The sequence below is a fragment of the Phalacrocorax aristotelis genome, chromosome 19 (genome assembly GCF_949628215.1).
Source record: "Phalacrocorax aristotelis chromosome 19, bGulAri2.1, whole genome shotgun sequence".
In the NCBI taxonomy this organism is placed as follows: Eukaryota; Metazoa; Chordata; class Aves; order Suliformes; family Phalacrocoracidae; genus Phalacrocorax; species Phalacrocorax aristotelis.
In genome coordinates this window covers 3,209,915-3,227,129 of record NC_134294.1, presented here as the reverse complement: position 1 = coordinate 3,227,129, position 17,215 = coordinate 3,209,915, and the positions used below count along the sequence as shown (strand labels likewise).

General features: G+C 41.6%; 1 protein-coding gene across 5 annotated transcripts in view; it reads right to left on the bottom strand.

The window, feature by feature from the left end:
* Positions 1 to 6,652: 6,652 nt before the first annotated feature.
* Positions 6,653 to 17,215, bottom strand: part of DHRS3 (dehydrogenase/reductase 3) — a 33,645-nt gene continuing 23,082 nt past the window's right edge. For all 5 annotated transcript variants that reach the window (XM_075113674.1, XM_075113676.1, XM_075113679.1 and 2 more), the window contains exons 2-6: positions 14,667 to 14,810; positions 14,247 to 14,366; positions 13,260 to 13,498; positions 12,106 to 12,231; positions 6,653 to 10,882 (exon numbers count right to left, since the gene is read on the bottom strand). In XM_075113674.1, coding sequence (XP_074969775.1) covers positions 10,798 to 10,882; positions 12,106 to 12,231; positions 13,260 to 13,498; positions 14,247 to 14,366; positions 14,667 to 14,810 — 714 coding nt within the window. In that variant the 3' untranslated portion in view covers positions 6,653 to 10,797. The remainder of the gene's footprint in view (positions 10,883 to 12,105; positions 12,232 to 13,259; positions 13,499 to 14,246; positions 14,367 to 14,666; positions 14,811 to 17,215) is intronic.

Here is a 17,215-nt window from a genome sequence, read left to right as displayed (position 1 = left end):
TAGGCAACGCAACCTGTGGTTTGAGCGCTGAGGTTTTCTTTTTTTTTCTTTTATATTTTTTTTTCTTTGTTGACCTTGCAGACTGGTATTTAGTTACCACAGCAGCTCCAAAGTAAAATAGAAACACAGCTTGTATCTTCTTCCAAGTATTTATTTCTTTTGTCCTGTTAACATCAAATAATGAAAGGAATTGTAAGGATTTTGAAGGGGAGGGTAAGAAGAATGAAAGCAAGAGAAAGGAAAAAAAACCCCAATGTAATGGCTTATTTCTCACAGCATGTGCAGCGCAAATGAACAGTAAATACATACCACAGAAAAATGCAATCAAAGGCTACTTTTGCTCAAAGTTCCAAGAAAAAAAACCATCATGAGTGCCCCCAAGCAAACATTTCTGCGCTTAAACCCTCAGAGCCTTAGCATTTCTAGGCCAACTGAGCACAGCAGATTCCTCCCCCCTTCCCCCAAAGCAAGCTAGCAGGGAGGAGCTAAAGGGCCAGGTTTTCCACCCTTGTTTTGTTTTAAGGCATGGAAATGTTGCAATTACGGCAATAAGAGGAAGCTGTAATCTAACCTAAAGGGTCAAGTACAAGTGTGAAAACCCCATTAGAAATTTGCCATTAGGGTTTGTCTATACGGAGCGACATAATTAAGGAAGCAACAGTTCACGAGCAAATACTGTCTTTTTGCTGTGCTTGTCAAACCTGGATCTTGGCAGTGCAGCGCTTGCCTCTGAACCGTAGGCCAGGAACTGATGCTCTGGGCTGCCGTCACACGAAGGCGTTAGGGTGGCCCTCAGGGTTCCACCATCAGTGCAATCACGCAACGTCTCATTCTGTGACACCGGGCAAGTTTTCTGCTTCGCCCTTGCCCTCTGTATATAACAGAAACTGAACCGCTCTGGCAGGGCAAGGTTTGCAACGGTGTACGTCAAAATACTGTGCTTGCAGTTTTGATATAGGAGGTTCAACTCTATGCTCCTAAGGCAGAGGGAAGAGGGAGAATATGAACATCAGGTGAATGTAATTATGCTCAGCTGCAAGTGCAACCTTTCTGTCGGTGCACCTGTGCTCTCAGTGCATTCAGAGTTTCTGTTCTTTTTCTACATTTGCTCACTTCCCAAATTTAAGTGGCAGTACGACTTTGTTGCACTTGTAATTTTATTTTCTTAAATGAACCACGTGTGAGTATGCAGCCAAACAACACCCCCAAAATCATAATGCCATTCCCCTCGTATGGAAATATGCCATGCCCTGATGGCAGGAGGCCACTTATATATTAATTAACTAGTTCCAGGATGAGCGCAGCGTGAATTTTTCCCCCCTGGCAATCTGAGGCTAAGAGAGAGGTGAATCCAGTGAAAGAAACAAACTGTGAAAATTTGCTGCTATAAGTAAAGGCAAATGTTCTTTTGACAGAATCCCAAGTGAGTTTTTTTCCCCTTGAAAACGTCTATAAGCACGTTTTTGATCACAAGATTGGAATATGTCATGAGAACGCATTCAAGCATGCATTTGCGTTAATATTGTTGCCAGAAGCCATCTCACAGTCATCATCAGACACACTGGAGCCCCTAGAAAGCTTTCTGTGGGATTGGACAGCATCCAGCTGGGGGGAAGCAAAGCCACCATGTGATTTGGATGGCCAGTTCCACAGGAAAACTATACATTAATGAATGGCAAGCACTCCAAGTGGTAGTTAACAGTGAATAGCAAGCAAATCATGGGCCGAGAACCATTAAATATATAAAGTATTTGATAAATGAAGATTTGAAAAAGTCTATTTAAAATTATCCATTGAAAGAAAACAAGTTAATTCTTGCTGTAAGCAAGAATTGCCCGTGTCCAACAGTACTGCTAGCTGCAACGACGATCACTAGAATATGAGTTGCCCATCCAGCCTTAAAGCAGATCTGATATCATATATACTTTATACGGCAAAAGGACACTTTTTAGGTGTTCCTGAATGGTAAATTATGAGAAGAACTCACCCAGCAGTGCTGGGTACCCTGCAATTTAGGGCTTGCACCGTATTTCCATTATTCAGACAGATGGGAAGGGTTCGTGTGCTTCACTGTGTGTTTATTTTCTACTTCAGTACCAATCTATAAATGCCAGTAGATCTACCGTTCAGTTTTCTGTCCCAGAAAGTGGGGGTGTTGCACCTAAACTTACCATTTGCACTCTCTGGACTTTCCACACATATACGGCCCGTATCAGCAAACCTTCCCTCCTTCATTGCTTGATTTTTAGCTTATGATTCCCCCTTTAACCATAAAGTGAGGTTCTGGGCCAACCACTCCCTACCAGTCAGGTCAAATTGAATTCAGGTGACCTGAATTCATTTGACACCAGGTCAAATTCAAATCCTGTAGGTGTTAGAATATGCAGTTATCAACTCGTTAGGCAGAAGAAATGCTTGCTCCCTGGGCTCTCAGTACACTTAATGCTTTAAAGGAAGCACTAATCTCGAAGACATTTGGGGCAGTTTGGAGTGTTAATGTATGAGGAGGTGTGGACACAGGCACACACAGGTGAGAGACCGCCTGAAGGGAAGGCAAAGAGATGAATAATCTGCCTGCATACCATTCTGGCTCAGAAACTCTCAAAACACAGCCCTCCCCAACAGGAACAGTTGGAAGAGACGGGCAGAATGACGAAAAATGAAGGGATCAGCAGAAATCAGACCGAATATAAACACAACTAAAATAAACTCAGCACGGGTCCTGTGGCTCATTCAAAAGAAGGTCTTCTCTGCAAGCTCATCTGCAAGCGCTCCGGTCACTGACGAAGAAAGGTGGAATATAACTTCCTCCAGTGTGTGCAGTTAGGAGCCCTCGGCACATCTGACTGACAATGTGGAGAGGTTTTGAAAGGGAAGCACTGAAGATTGCAATGCTGCCTACCAGGTTGCGTCACATGAAACATGCCGTCTCCCGCCAGAAAGCGTCAGAGCTCCCAAATGCTGGGCTAAAGAGTTCGAAGGGATTATTTTCTTAATTGATGTAGGGAATGAGAGCTGTGAGGAGTACTTGTCTGTATTAAAAGGCAAACGATAGTTTTTACGTGAGAAAACTTAAAAATCTGTGATTTGTTTGAACAGAGGGGACATGTAGTGGGAAACCTATTTTTAAAACTGGAATGAAGATGCATTGACTCCATGTTTAAACAATCAAAATGAGGTCAGAAGGCTCACTGCTCTAACCCTGTATGATGGAAGCAGAGCATTCTATTGAATGATTAAAAGTAGCTGTTTGTACATGACTTCTTTGGTTTTTAACGTATGGAGCAACTTTTGCTGCAGGACATCAACACTTTCTTTTTTTTTTAGTTATTTTCCTGTGTCAGCGTCAGATCCCTCCTAAAGAAATGCAAGGCTGTATTTCATTTCATTCACGCGCTTGTTAAACCTCAGCTATGCCAACAGAACAACAGAGAAGCTGAATGTGTTTGAGGGTTCAAAGTGTTATAATAGTTGATGTGGGTGAAGGAGGTTTTTTTGCAATAGCAGAGCGTTGAGAAACATGTCAGATCGCTAATACTGAATATTTAAGAATATTAGAATGTTGAAAGTGACAGACGCTTCAGCCACCAAAGCACTGACAATATTCCTTGCTGGTGTCTCTCTCGTGTCTTTTGCATAGCCCTTAGAAAAGTAACAAAATATTGCCCAGCTCTGCAAGTCTTCTCCATGAATTTGCAGCCCTGATGGGAGTCCAGAAGACACCACAAGGTATTTTATTGCTGGGAAAAGAAAGCCAAGCAATAGCTCACACTCACAAACTGATTTGTGATTCTGTGTAATCCTACTGCTGATTTGAGTCAATCATATTCTTCCCAACTTATTTATTATTAAAAAGGGGAAATGTGGTCTGAGGCCTCAAGGAATCAGCTAGGAGGTGCTGTGGCTTCTCTTCCTGGTACCTGAGAGTCTCTCAGGTTTGTTCCCTGATGGATTTAAAAAAAAAGAAAAAACAAACCCCAAAGCTCTTATTTTGCTATATTCAGCAGTTGAGAGAGCAGTTGAGAGACAATGAGCTTGTCACCGCGAAGTTGCAGGGCGTATAATGGCCCTGCGAGTGAACTGACTTCCCTGTGGCATGGCTGCATGAAAGCAGCATTCCCAGCAGGCTCCAGGAAGAGGAACCGCGTGTTCGGATATCACTTGTTTTCCATTATGACCATTTCCACCTTCTGTTAGCGTTTTTCTGAGATGAGCCCTTATTGTTATAAAACCTTATTACATATGACAGCATTTTTCATGCAGCCAAAATATTCCAGAAAGCGTATCACCCCTGCATTTATTTCAGTCCTCTCTCTGCATAAAGGCACTAATAGTTGACTCTCCTGGGAAAGACGGCACTGAATCGCCTCCTCTTCTTACAGCTAATGTTAGTACTGCAATGTGCCAGAACAGTATCTGGGAACACTCATCAGATGAATATCAATGCCCAAAGCAGAAGCAGCAGCTGGTGGCTGTGCTCCAAAGTGCCTGAGGCTAAAAAAGGAAGACAAAGCAGCGTTTCAGCGGATGTATTCACAGTGCCCAGTGCTTGCACATGGTGGTTCGCGGGAAGGAACCAGTCAGGGGTCAAATCTAAGGCAGGGCTTCTGGGAGTCATGCAGGCTGCTCTCAGGCAACTACAGACCCCCACTGCAGTACCTGCTTCTGTACTATCATGTGTCACCTCGTTCTTCAGTATTTCTTTTTTTTCCAAAGTGTCTTGCGGGACCAGAATTTTAAATCGATTTGTTCAGTGATTATGTGTACCTCAGCTTACCAACCGGCCTCCCCCTGGACTAGTGCACCGTAACAGTGATTTGCTCAGGTAACCAGGCTCGGTGGCAAACTGCCTCAGCAGACACGCAGGAAGTCCATTTTGGAAGCCAGCATCGTTTTCATACAGAAGTCGGCAGGCTTCCGAGCTGTCTAGATATAAGGCATTGATATTCCATTAATTACATTAATTCCACATTGCTTGGGGAAGAAGATGCTTGGGGAAGATGTCAAACAGCAACCTTTCACTTCTGTATTCTTTCCATTAACATAGGCAGGGAACTTCAAGCCTAGGATGCCTGTCTGTGAAAAGCCTGTACAATATGGAGGCAACTCCTTCAGATAAACAAAATTCAAATTTTAAAAATGCTTTTGCATAATTAAACCCCAGGAAACAAAACCACATACACCTAGGAGCACTAGGTCAGCATGATTACTAACACAAGCCAGAGAACTACATGTCATTGTAATACCTATGCATGATAGATGACCTTAGCAGCTGGCAAGGAAAAAGAGAGTGGTGAGTCAAACTGACCCATCCTTGGTTTTACATATATGGGTTGCTTTCCCTTCCTCAGCAAAACAAGAGACAGCAAACAGCAACTGGTGTATTGGGGTGTTCCGAGCCAGCAAGCTACAAAGTTAATGGACTGCTTTTTAGGGCACGGTGACCCATAGGAATGAGCAGGAATAACAACACGCTGCTTTTATAGGCTTTGTATTTGGATGGAAATCACACGCCTCTATTATTATAGAACTTCAGGAATATAAGGTGGCGTCTTGCCTCTGTCCGTTTAGAGCCACCACGCTCCCCCTAAGACTGCATCTATCCACTACCTTGTGTTCTCATGTACTTTTCAGTCACTCTCAAGCTCAAATTGGAGTGCTTTCTTCCCTCATTAAAGCGGAACTGTTCTTTTCCAGATTTATGCAGAAAAATCAGCATATACATTTGTCTTGATTTTTTTTCCCTGTGTTGATATGTCATGATGCCCATAGCAAAGGTGAGCAGAAGGAACAAATAAGTTTGGACTCTTTGGGAAGGTGTGAAGAGATCAATTTTCTCCTCAGCGGTTTATTCTTTTCAGCTATATCCAGGCCCCACAGGCTGGATCAGTATGTGTTTCTGCTAAAGCATCAGCTTGAGGGATCCGTTACAGAAACAAAAGCCTGTTATATTTCAAGAAAAGATGACAGGAGCAGGGGGAACTCACTACCTCCCATGGTACCGGCAACATTCAAGTTGCATCCTGCGTCTTCCGTCTGTAGTGTACAGGCTGGGGTCCCTCAGCCTCACCAAAACGGAGTCTGCCTTCTCACTAACACATTACCTTGCTGACCTGACTCTCCTCACGAATACAGCAAGGGTTGTTGCTGTTGAAGCTGTCAACTCCCTGAAAGCACTGAAGAAAGGTACGACGGTGGGAAGAGGAGCAGTTTGTGAGTCAGAAAAGTGACTGAATTGCCAGCTTCCTGTGGGAAACACTGGACAAAAGAGAATGAGTAGCAGGGAGAAGGTGAAGTCCTGGTTTTCTTCATGTCTTTCTCTAAGGTAGTTGCTGAAATCTGAAAGAGGTGCCTGCCACTATTCACCTCTCAACATCTCCTTCGGAAAAGCACTCTAACAAAGAGGATTCTGCTCCCTAGAGAATGTAACTGCTGCTTGTGACTGACAGGGTTCGCTCAGCCTCCAAACACCAGCAAGCTGAGAAGCAATGCCAGGTTGAAGGTTCTGAGCACCACGGAGGTGAGAGCTACAAAGACTGTGCAGAATATTTGGATTCCCTGGGCTGTTGGTGGTTTGGTGAAGAACGCGAAAGATGACGTTTGACATAATCTTGCTTTACCCCAGACTTACAAACAAGTGCTGTCAAAAAAGTGGCTGTCACCCCAATTAAGTTTATTAAAGCCACATGAACAAATAAAGACAAAATAGAAGATCCAAGGTCACCCTGCACTCTTGTCTCAACAGTTGCATTTTGGCTAGAGGAAAACACTAGGCCAAATTAATGTCTGCTACAAACAACGTGTTCTCTTTGAAATAAACGCACCCACTTATGCTCTGCCTGCATTAAGTCTGTTACTGGGCTTTTATGAGATTTGGCAAGTGCAGTGGTGTCTGTTAATATCTGAAGGTGGGAGTGTTCAGGGAGTTGTCTGAAAGGCTTGCAGGACTAGATCTGATCATATCCACCCACACTAATTAACACATTACATAAAAGTACAACAAGTTTCTCTTCGCAAACATCAGAATCACTTGCCCAGGCACCTTCTGTGAAGTTCTAGAACTACAGGGATGGAACCTGTCACTTTTTAACCTCAGCAGAACAATGGATGAGTAGGTAGGGTATAGTTCCCGCTTTCAGGGCTCACTCCTTTGCTTCATCCTCCCTAAAAACATGCCATCAGCAGGGATACAGCTGGAAGGACCTCTTTAAGGTTCATCATGGGTGCATGAGGGAACATGGCTTTTTTTTCTCATAAAAAAATAAAATACAAGATCAAATATTAAACATGAGGGATCAGATCTACTTACAAAGGACTCCTCCTCTCCCTGCCCTGCCTCGCTAATTCTGAAAATTACTTTGTACAAACACCAGCCTCTGAAAACACCTGGAACTTAAAACCCTTCCATTTAAACAGGGTATTCTTATGTCAGGAGAACAGATGTCCCAAAATGGCTTAACATTTCTCTGTCATTCCAATTTTAAAACAGCAGCAATCTCCTGTATAAACTATAGTAAGGGGTCATCTTCATAGATTGGAGCAAGTAAAACTGGAAGGGCTTAGCTGATTTCGTACAAAACTTCTGTGACCTGCTCCTACAGCTTCACCTAGATTCCTCCAGCAGGATAATAAATATATACCCTGATTTAGATTTAGTCCAGACTCTTTGTATGACATCTGGCTTCAAGATGGTGGCATTGAAAAGTGCAGTAATGACATAGGAAAAGAGAAGGGGGGTGGAAATTGTGTAGTGGAAAGCAGGAGGCAGTGGAGAGAGAAGGGAAAACCAAAATTAAAATAAGTCACAGGGCGGAAATTCCTTTGAGAAGGCCTTAGGCTTCAACAAAGCTTGTCCACATTTGCAGCACTTCAAAATTACCCAATACCAACCTTATGTGAAAAGGGACAGTAGACCTCAGCAGGCATTCCAGAGGAGCCTTCTATTAAAAAAAAATAAAGCCTTCAAATGTATCCATCCGAATTTGCAAGTAGCTCACGGGATGGAGAGCATTCTATCTTGCAACACTCACAGGAGAAGAAACTCTCTTACCCAATTCTTCCTCACTATCTGCAAAGCAAAGTCAATGTTTTCCTCATTATTTTCTGTTTGCTGCATACCTCTCCCCCACTGTGACTGCTATTTGACCTGCTGTCCGCTCAGAGACCCTGAGGGAAAGAGAGGGGGAAGTTTGTGTGTATGTGTATGAGAGGAGGGAGATGACAAGAATCTCAGCTAAGTTCTGAGTTGTTTATATTAATTAGAAAGAAATCAACAGCACTTGGTATGTAAGACAACCTCTGAAGATAGGGAATGTCTTTCATACAGTGCAGGAAAAGAGCAGATTCATCTAAGGGACAGGATTTGGGGATGAGCAGGGTGTTAATCTCAATGTGTTTACTAGTTTTTACCTCCCTTTTGCATTAGGAGGTCATCCATGACTAGAATCTCAGCAGAAACATTTAATTTAAGGAGGACAGGACAGGGGAGGGTGCCATCTTTCACCAATTCTGTTTGCTCTTGCATCTACAAGCCTGGCATGCCTGACTGTGATGAACAGGAGACTAGAAAGGATTACAGTGCATCAGAGGAGGTACGTATAATCAGCCTTTGCCTTCCCAAGTGTCTCGATAAATTGGTACCTTCAGTATTCCTGGCAGATCCTGGAAGGGTTCTCCCCTCACTGAACTTGTGTTTTCAATGGACTGTGTTTCTTCTCAAAGAATTCCACAAAAAATAAAGCTGAAAGCATCTATTAAAATCACAGAGATCAAAGTTTCTTTTCATCCTCTCCAGAGAGCCTCAGACATCTATGAATTCAAAACAAAACTCCATTGTAAGGAACCTTTGCAAAGCTGGCACAGTGCTACAGCTTATATGTTCTGCACTCAGAAGGGAAGCACTGACCCAGATAGGAGAGCGCCTCAAAATACCCATGCGGACAGGGGCTTGCACTCATAGCACTGCTGGCAGGACCTTCCCCTTGAACTGCTCAGGCGAGGTGTATCTACTGATGTGCAGTAAGGTTCAGACCTTCAGATTTTAACATTCACAGCATTGCACCTAAGAAGTTGGTCTCCATTCTACATGGCAGAACCAAACCAGTATCTTAATTGCCGCTCACAGCTTTTCTGCTGTAACTCAGGTCTCTTCTAGGAAATGCTGTATTTTGGCATGTTTTTTTTCTGCTTCTACATTTTTTGTATAGAACCTATTGGTTTACAAACAAATACTGTGTTTCCTTTCTATAGCACGTTCCATTTGAATTTGCTGAGCTTTTGACAAACGTTTAGGCAGTCAGACTTACAACTTTTGAGGTAGGGAAACACTAGAAATATCTGCTTTGCAGGTCAGGGTGCACCTTGAAATTATGCAGCTTGCCCCAGGTCACACAAGACATCTATGGAAAAGCTCGAAATTCAAGTCAGAAGCCCTAAATTCACCCCTTTCTTTTAACCACGTGGCCTTCCTCGAGGCATTTCTCCAGTTAGGCTTGCTACTTTCCTGTACTGCAATTACATTAATTCCTCTTTTAGTGGTGTTCCAGCATGTTTCAGCTACGTTACTGTGCCTAGCGCTGCACACTGCATCTGGCATAGGAATGTGGTGTCGCTCCTACTAGGCTGTCAAAGGGAATATATCATTACAAAAATAAATAATGTCTAGCTGCTTCTGGCATTTCAGTCCAAGCAGTATTTATCACTTTTGGCTGATCAGTGCCTGATTCAATGCCCCTAAAACACAATGGGTATATTCCCAGTTGAATTCAACGTGCGTTTAATCAGGTCTTTGCTAACTGTTCTTCCAAGGTTCACATTTCATGAGCACTACAGTACTTTCTTCTATTTTTAGAGCGCTATTCCACTTACTTCACTGTGTAGATTGATACAACGGGTTTTCCTCTGCATGGATTATGTCAGTGAATGTCTGTTTGTACAAGCAGGCTCTAGTTTTAGTTCTAGATTTAGTTCATCCCCAATGTGATGCTGCCTACATGCGTGGCAATCTGGGATTAATGCTAAAAATAGATATATATTTTATCATAAAGGAAAAAAAATATTCAGAAAGACAATTAAATTTCATATATGAGTTTAGTGAGAGAAAGAATCTTCCACTATTCAAACTGTCTGCTCTTCTGACTGAGCATTCCCCTCCAGCCTTCCCAGGTGAAGTAGGACAGCTTCCCTGGGCCCAGCACAGTCCTCCCAGACACAAGTCCTGGGGGGCCTTTAACACTGAAAACATTGCACCAGCAAGCTCCTTCCCTGATGTGAGCCAGGAAGAGCTTCATCAACAGAGGTGAAGTGAGGGAAGGAAAGAAAGCTTCCACTAAACGTCCATAACTTTTAGTTCTTTAAAGTATTTTTTTAAGTTCCCCATTCAAAAAGCTGAAATGAAACCAGTAGCAGTTTGTAATTGCAGTTCCTCTAGTTCCTCTGAAGTGAGGGGATGAAGTACGGGGTGTGATGTGCTGTCTCTCAGCTGAGAGAGCCTACAGACACTTTAGAAACAAAAATTACATCTTAAAACTATGAGTAGATTTAACAATTGAGCTCTAAAGAATTAAACATCATATAAACATTTCACACTTTTTGTTTTTCTTTCCAAGGGTCCATAGTCTAGTCATTCAATCCTGTGCAAAGGTCATGTTACTATGGTTATGACCTGCAAGAAATGTGTTGCCTCAGAGCAGTGCAAGTCACATGAACAGGCTAAAAGCCAAGACTGCTGATTCAGTCTTGTCAGGATTTTCATGCTTGTGTTGGTTTCACTGAAGAACAGTCCTTGTACCATCGAGCCTATGTTCGTCCTTTAAAAGTGTTCATGCAGGTGTAGCTCCCAGAAAACTTGTGGATTTCTTCAAGTGCTGCCTGAGGGAGAATGCTGCAGGAGAAGCAGAAAGAAAATAAGCAGACCAGTCAAATCTCTTAGTCTATACTAACAAGAGGATGTTCTCATATGCGTTTATGTACACACATATATAAGTACACACATTCTCAGAAATCAGCTAGAGAGAGCGCAGAGACAAAACATGTCAGTATTGTGCTGCAAACAGACCTAAAAGGGAAGAGTTATACCAAGTCACTCTTTCTTTACAGAAATATTTATCCAAAAAGGTCTGTAAAAACTGTAACTTGGAAGATACTCTCATGCTTTATTCCTCCCCAATATTGTGCAGAATCTTGCACTCTGAAATATACAGATTGAAACGGAGTTCTCTGGCTAACTTGCCATCTATTTGTGCTAGGCATGTGGCTTCCTTGGCATAAGGTATGGATACAGATCTAATTTCCTGACAGCTACTGTAATGGAGAATAAATGATGAATTCTTACAATAAAGCAGAAAGAGAACTGCTCTTTTTCAGTGTGTGGAATTTCTGGGAACTTTTGAGAGTATCCCAAATTTTACATTCAGAGCAAAGCATTTACTGTTAATTATTTTTTCTTGTTTGAAGTGCCATATTTTAATTATTTTCCACAGAAATCTCATGGCCTTGTTTCAGTTCCTGACTGAAGCAGGTTTTCCAAAGGCTTTAGTGCAAATTCTCATGGAAACATAATTTTAAGTGTCCTTTCTCTTTAATTGTTTCAGGCTATGAAGATAGGACTTTCTTTCCTTAGGGACTTTAAAATTCCTGTCCTAATCATACACAAAAATATTCTTTTTAATAGCTTTATTGCTTTAACACAAGTAATGGTCTCTAAATTGAGCTGGAATGTACATACCTTATTGTACAGAAAGCCTTTACAATACAGAGCCTGGAGTCCAAAGAGTGGCTTACTCAATCAAATCAACTACATGCATATGTTAATTGTTAATGAACTTCCTAGATACAAATACCCGTTCAGACCTCAGGAATCCAAATTTTGGGAGTGAAACTGGTTTCATAAAGGGCTTATACCCAGGGAAAATATCTACAAAAGGAATCTCAAAGTTTTTTCCCTTCTGCTTCTATGACTGCCTTTCATGGGAAGGGATGAACCCACCCGATCCTGGATACTGGGTTACAATCAAACTGGGGTTTGCCTTGGTGGACGGACAGAGAGGACTGTAAGCCAGTCTTGCCTAACCGACTAGGCTAGTGCTGGGCAAAGGAAATATTTACCTTTTAAGTATGACAAGAACATGCATTGTCCAAGGAAGGAGCAGGAAGGCTTGATTCATCTGAACGGCTTCTACTGTCCTCCTAGCCACTGTCTCTGGCTTGAGAGGAGGAAAAAGATTAGGGAACCTGAATAAATAAAGTAAAAAAATAAAATAATTATTTCTTAACCAAACGCCTTCTTTAAGATGTCACTGTCCAAGTTACTCACTAAGCTATCACTGGTTACTGGCATTCAAACATGCCCCAAAGCAGGCTGGAAGGAGCAGAAAGTTCCAGTTCCAGCCAGAGAGCTGGAAAGCAGAAAGCCTAGTTCCAACCAGTACTACTGGGTTAGCTAAACTGTTAAGAATGTACATGTTAGTGCCTTTAGGGAGAAGTAGCAGAGTGTATTCAGATCCTTGATTCAGGGATTTTCTTAAACTATGCAAACCAATACCAAAATGCTGTCCTTTCAGTGCTGGTGTTTTTCATCTTCTTCTCTGTTGCTTTTTGCTCGATTCAAATTCTTGACATGTGAAAGACAAATATTTTCCCCCATTGCTTTTGACACCAATCGTAAGGCTTTTCCCTGCTCCAGCAATAGCTTGACTATATTTTCTTGACTAAGAGAGCACAAACTATATGAATAGGTTATTTTGTCCATTGTAAAAGATTGATTTGGTCAGCGATTTGTCTTTGAATTTAGCTTGTTCTCTTAAACAGAGATAAAAGGGTGGCACTGATATCCTTACTTCAGTAAGTGGTCGGCATTCCTTTCAGTGGGAAGGAATTAAGTATTTCAACAAATAAAGGAGGAATTTGTACTGTTCATTCTCAAGTAATTTGTAGACTGCTCCTTTTGAATGACCTCAATTTTCAGATTGCCTCCCCTCCCTCTCTGGTGGCTGCCTATGGCCCAAATACACTCAGGGAAAAATAGCTTTCAGTCTTCTCTGCAGAAGCAAATGTCTCACTCAGTACCAGCAGGCTGTAGGAATATGCCAGCAAACGGAGGGAACCAGTCTGATGAGTCCCAGGTGGCCTAGAGTGACCCTCTGTTCCCAGGCAGCCAAATGAGACATCAAATTCTCTTAACTAAATGAAGCATTAATTAGGAGTGTATTCTGGTGATTCATTTAAAATGAGATGCTTTATTCTAGTTCCCCTGGACTAACCTGATTCTCATGCCCTGAAACATCTCTGTGCTCGTGTGGAAGGGCAGGACAGTTGTGGCATTCACTCCAGGACAGTCCAGCAGCCCCAGGGTCAGGCTCTCCATAAAGGCAAAGGACGAGGCTTTGGAGGTGCAGTAGTCAATGGCACCGGGGATGGCTGACAAGGCCAGGACAGAGTTCAGGCAAACAATGTGTCCATTCTGCAACTCCAGCATCCTTGGCAGGAAAGCTTTGGTGGTCTGAAAAACAGAGGTTAAAAAAAAAAAAAAAAAAAAAAAGTTTGCTCAGCAGAGATACAACAAAAACAATAGTTGCTGGAAAAGCCAAGGTGACACAGAGACAAGCCAAACTGCGCTGTTCGTTATGCTAGGAAAGGAGTGGGAGGGTGCCTTGTTGCTTTCTCATTTTCTGAAAGATTCTAAACAGGCAAAGTTTGTGTAGAAATAAAACAAAATCTTGCCCAGCACGTAAGTAAGCAGTACCCTCAGATAAAGGCCATGAACAGAATGCTTTGTATGTTTAAGAACTTCTTGTACGGGATAGAGTCTTCAACAACATGATGAAATCGTAAGAAGCTCTTTTTTCATTACTATTATCTAAATCAAAATGGAATGAGCTTCACGCTGGCTCCCTTCCTGGAGCAATGCAGTCTCATGCTCCTCTGATGTTCCATACACATCACTGTACAGAAAACTATCCTCTGTGGGCTCAAGCTTTCTCAAAAGAAATCAAATGTTTTACTGGAAGTCACAGAATGGGGATACAAGAACATCAAATACTGTGTTACTGCTGGAAAAATTAATTTTTTTTAGATTTCTTTCCTCTGGCCTTTGCTCCTCACATTGTTTTTTCTGTCTCCTTTTCATGTCAGACTGATTTTACCAAGCATCATTTAGAAAGACCTAGTAGCAGCCAAGTGTCTACTGGCTGTAATCCGTCACTCTTGTTCCCAATTCTGAATGCACGTGATACAAGAGCTGATCTTACCCAGAACTGTCCCAGGGTGTTTATATGTTGTGATTTGAGCAGTGCATCATCATCGCTGTCCATCAGGCTCTTACCATGGACCACAGCAGCATTGTTCACCAGGATAGTGATGTCACCCACCTGCAAAAAAAAGCAGAGGACTTGTTACAACTCGTATCTCTCCTCACGAATCAGTAGTCACCAATATACCTGAGTATCTGCTATTGCCTAAATACATTATTATTTTCATAGCTCTTGACATTCTTGCCTATAGGCCTTGTAATCCTTCTGACCACTTAGAACAGGCAGCTAGACTTCGTACAACATAATCTGGAAGGTCACCCTTCTTTTTTCCCCAATTTGCCAATCTTTTCTTTTTCTTCATCAAATATGAGCCGTTACTAAATGCTGCCCACAAACAGTGTTTCCACAGACACTAACCTTTTCCCGCACAGCTTTGGCTTGCCAATAGACCTCCTCTCGATTTCCTACATCACAAATGAAATAATGGCATTCTGTCCCCATCATCCTGATTTCCTCTGTGGTCTCCTTCAGGCATCTCTCAGTTCGACCCCACAGGATGATCTGCAGCAAGATACATTTGTTAGAGTCAAACTGCTTCTGCTTTAAATCTAAAATAATTAAAACATGCTTCTAACTTCAACAATCTGATGAACATCTTTGATGTGTTTTCACTGCATTTCACTGTGCTTTCATTTAAGTCTAACAATGAATTTCTATTACATGGGGATGGGACTTGAGTATCATGGTGGGAGCTGTACCCCACTGCTGATCCTCTATTTACAGGTGCTTTACAAGCAGCACAACAGCTAACACAAAAAATTAGATTTTTAGCCTAACATGATAAATATATGAAACAGTTTGCAAATCTTCTGTATCGTTAAGTTTCAAATCTATCCCTGCTTTTGCTATACACACACAGAGAAATTATTCTAAGATCACAGACCTTCCTACTACTGTTATCTGCTTCTTGTTCTACATCTGGAGATAGTATCTGCTCTGCAGTAAAACGTATTTTTTCAGCATATCATATGTAACTATTTGCAATGCTGTTTGCAGGCTGGTGTCGTAGGTGCATTTCGAACAAGAGGTTCATCCTAATACAGACATTTCAAGTGAGAAATTTTAAGTATGAATGTATTTTGGAACTAATATATATGCAAGATTTCACTTGCCATTCCCATTAACCCAGTAAAAATGATACAATACTTCTTGAACAAAGAACAATTCTGACTATCCGATAGGATGGATTTGATATATAATGAAGGCATAACCAGTGCGACCCTAACTGTATTTCCACATCATCATGGAGGTCAGAAGAAAACTTGAAGAGTTGCCAGGTTTATTAACTTTCATTGTGGGGCTTTATCAGTATCATTTTTCCTAGTGAGACAACAATATTAGTCTCAAGTATGAGATGGTGCTTCCACCACTGTCTTTCAAGCATTAATCTACAGCTAAACAGATTTTCTTCTTAGTATATAACCTTATTTTATCTTTCTTTTAAGGCTCCTGGAAGGGATATAACTTCATCTCTCTGTTACCTAAGACATCTATATATGAATCAACCTGTCCTTTTTGCTCTTCAGACTAAGTCTTCTCAGCATTCATCATGTTATGAATGGTGAGTCACTTGTCATTCTGAAAAAAATAAATTACTGAATGGAGGATGTTACTGAAATCAGCTGACTGCTCTGTGAGTCAAACAGCAAGATCCAAAAGGGACAGAAGAAAAGGTACTACGGCTCACAATTGCAATTGTGAGCACTGATAATGCAGAATTACTATTTAGTACTATAAAATAAATGCTTTGCTGCCCTTGGAACAGTGCTATTTCCACGCAGTGGCCTTATCACCTGTGATCCAGGGTTACAGTTGCTTCCCATACCACTGTGTGATTGAGCATGAATCTGACTGGTGTATTCATCTTTTTAACGGTTAAAAATGAGCACGCTTAAAACTTCAAAGATTTAATAATCTTTGAGTTTTCCAGAAGTTGAAAGAACAAGAAAAAAAGTCTAAATTATATCACTCAATTAACTTAGTAAAAGCAAGATAAACATAAAAAATTTAAGACCTGCAGTATTCCCTCCCCACAACAAATCTCTTGCAGAGAGCTTTAATGTGCTTATTTTTGAGGACTAGTTAAGCTTATTTCACAAGCAGTACTAAAACTAATCTCTGGCAGGGTCGAAGAGCTCTTCCAGTATGACTAGGCAAGGCTAAAATGCAGAAGGACCATTTCCTAAATGAGTTAAACTTCTAATTAATCCCATTTATAGATCATTGGCACATCTGTGAACACAAACACGCACAGACTGGTAGACTTATATTCTCAAAATCACCAGAGGACTAACAAGTTGGTTAACCAGAAACTTCAAAGCATGTATAAATATGCCAGAGACATTTAATGGGAAATCTTATCTCAGGGGAAGTAATTTTCAAGGAAAAAGCTGTGACTGGACTTAAAAACTATAAGAAAGCATATGGCTAAAAATGTGCCTTCTGCATTGTCCTGTCTTCCAAAGTCTCAGCATATCACCCTTGGCCATCAGGCTTTGGCATCTACACAAAGCTTGTAAAATTGATGGCTATTTACTCGCTTCTGAACTCAGAGCTAGACTGGGTGATATTTCTTATGCCTACTCTGCAGACTTGAAGGGAAATCGAGAACATGTGAGAAATTTCACAAGCTTTCAGGAAATATTTACAAAATACTGTTCAACCAGAAGCATACACACTTCCTTGCTCTCTCTTTCACAACCTACATCTCTGTGGAAAGGGGAGAAAAAAACACTACCAAATGCCAACCGTAAGCATCAAGTTTGATGCCTACCGAGTTTGCACCGGTGCGAACTTCAACCTTTTAGCAGGATTGGATCCGTCAAATGCAGACAGTAAAAAATTAACTGACGAGTTGAGGACTGATGGAAGGAAGGAGAGGAAGAGGAGAGAAAGAGAAATAAGGT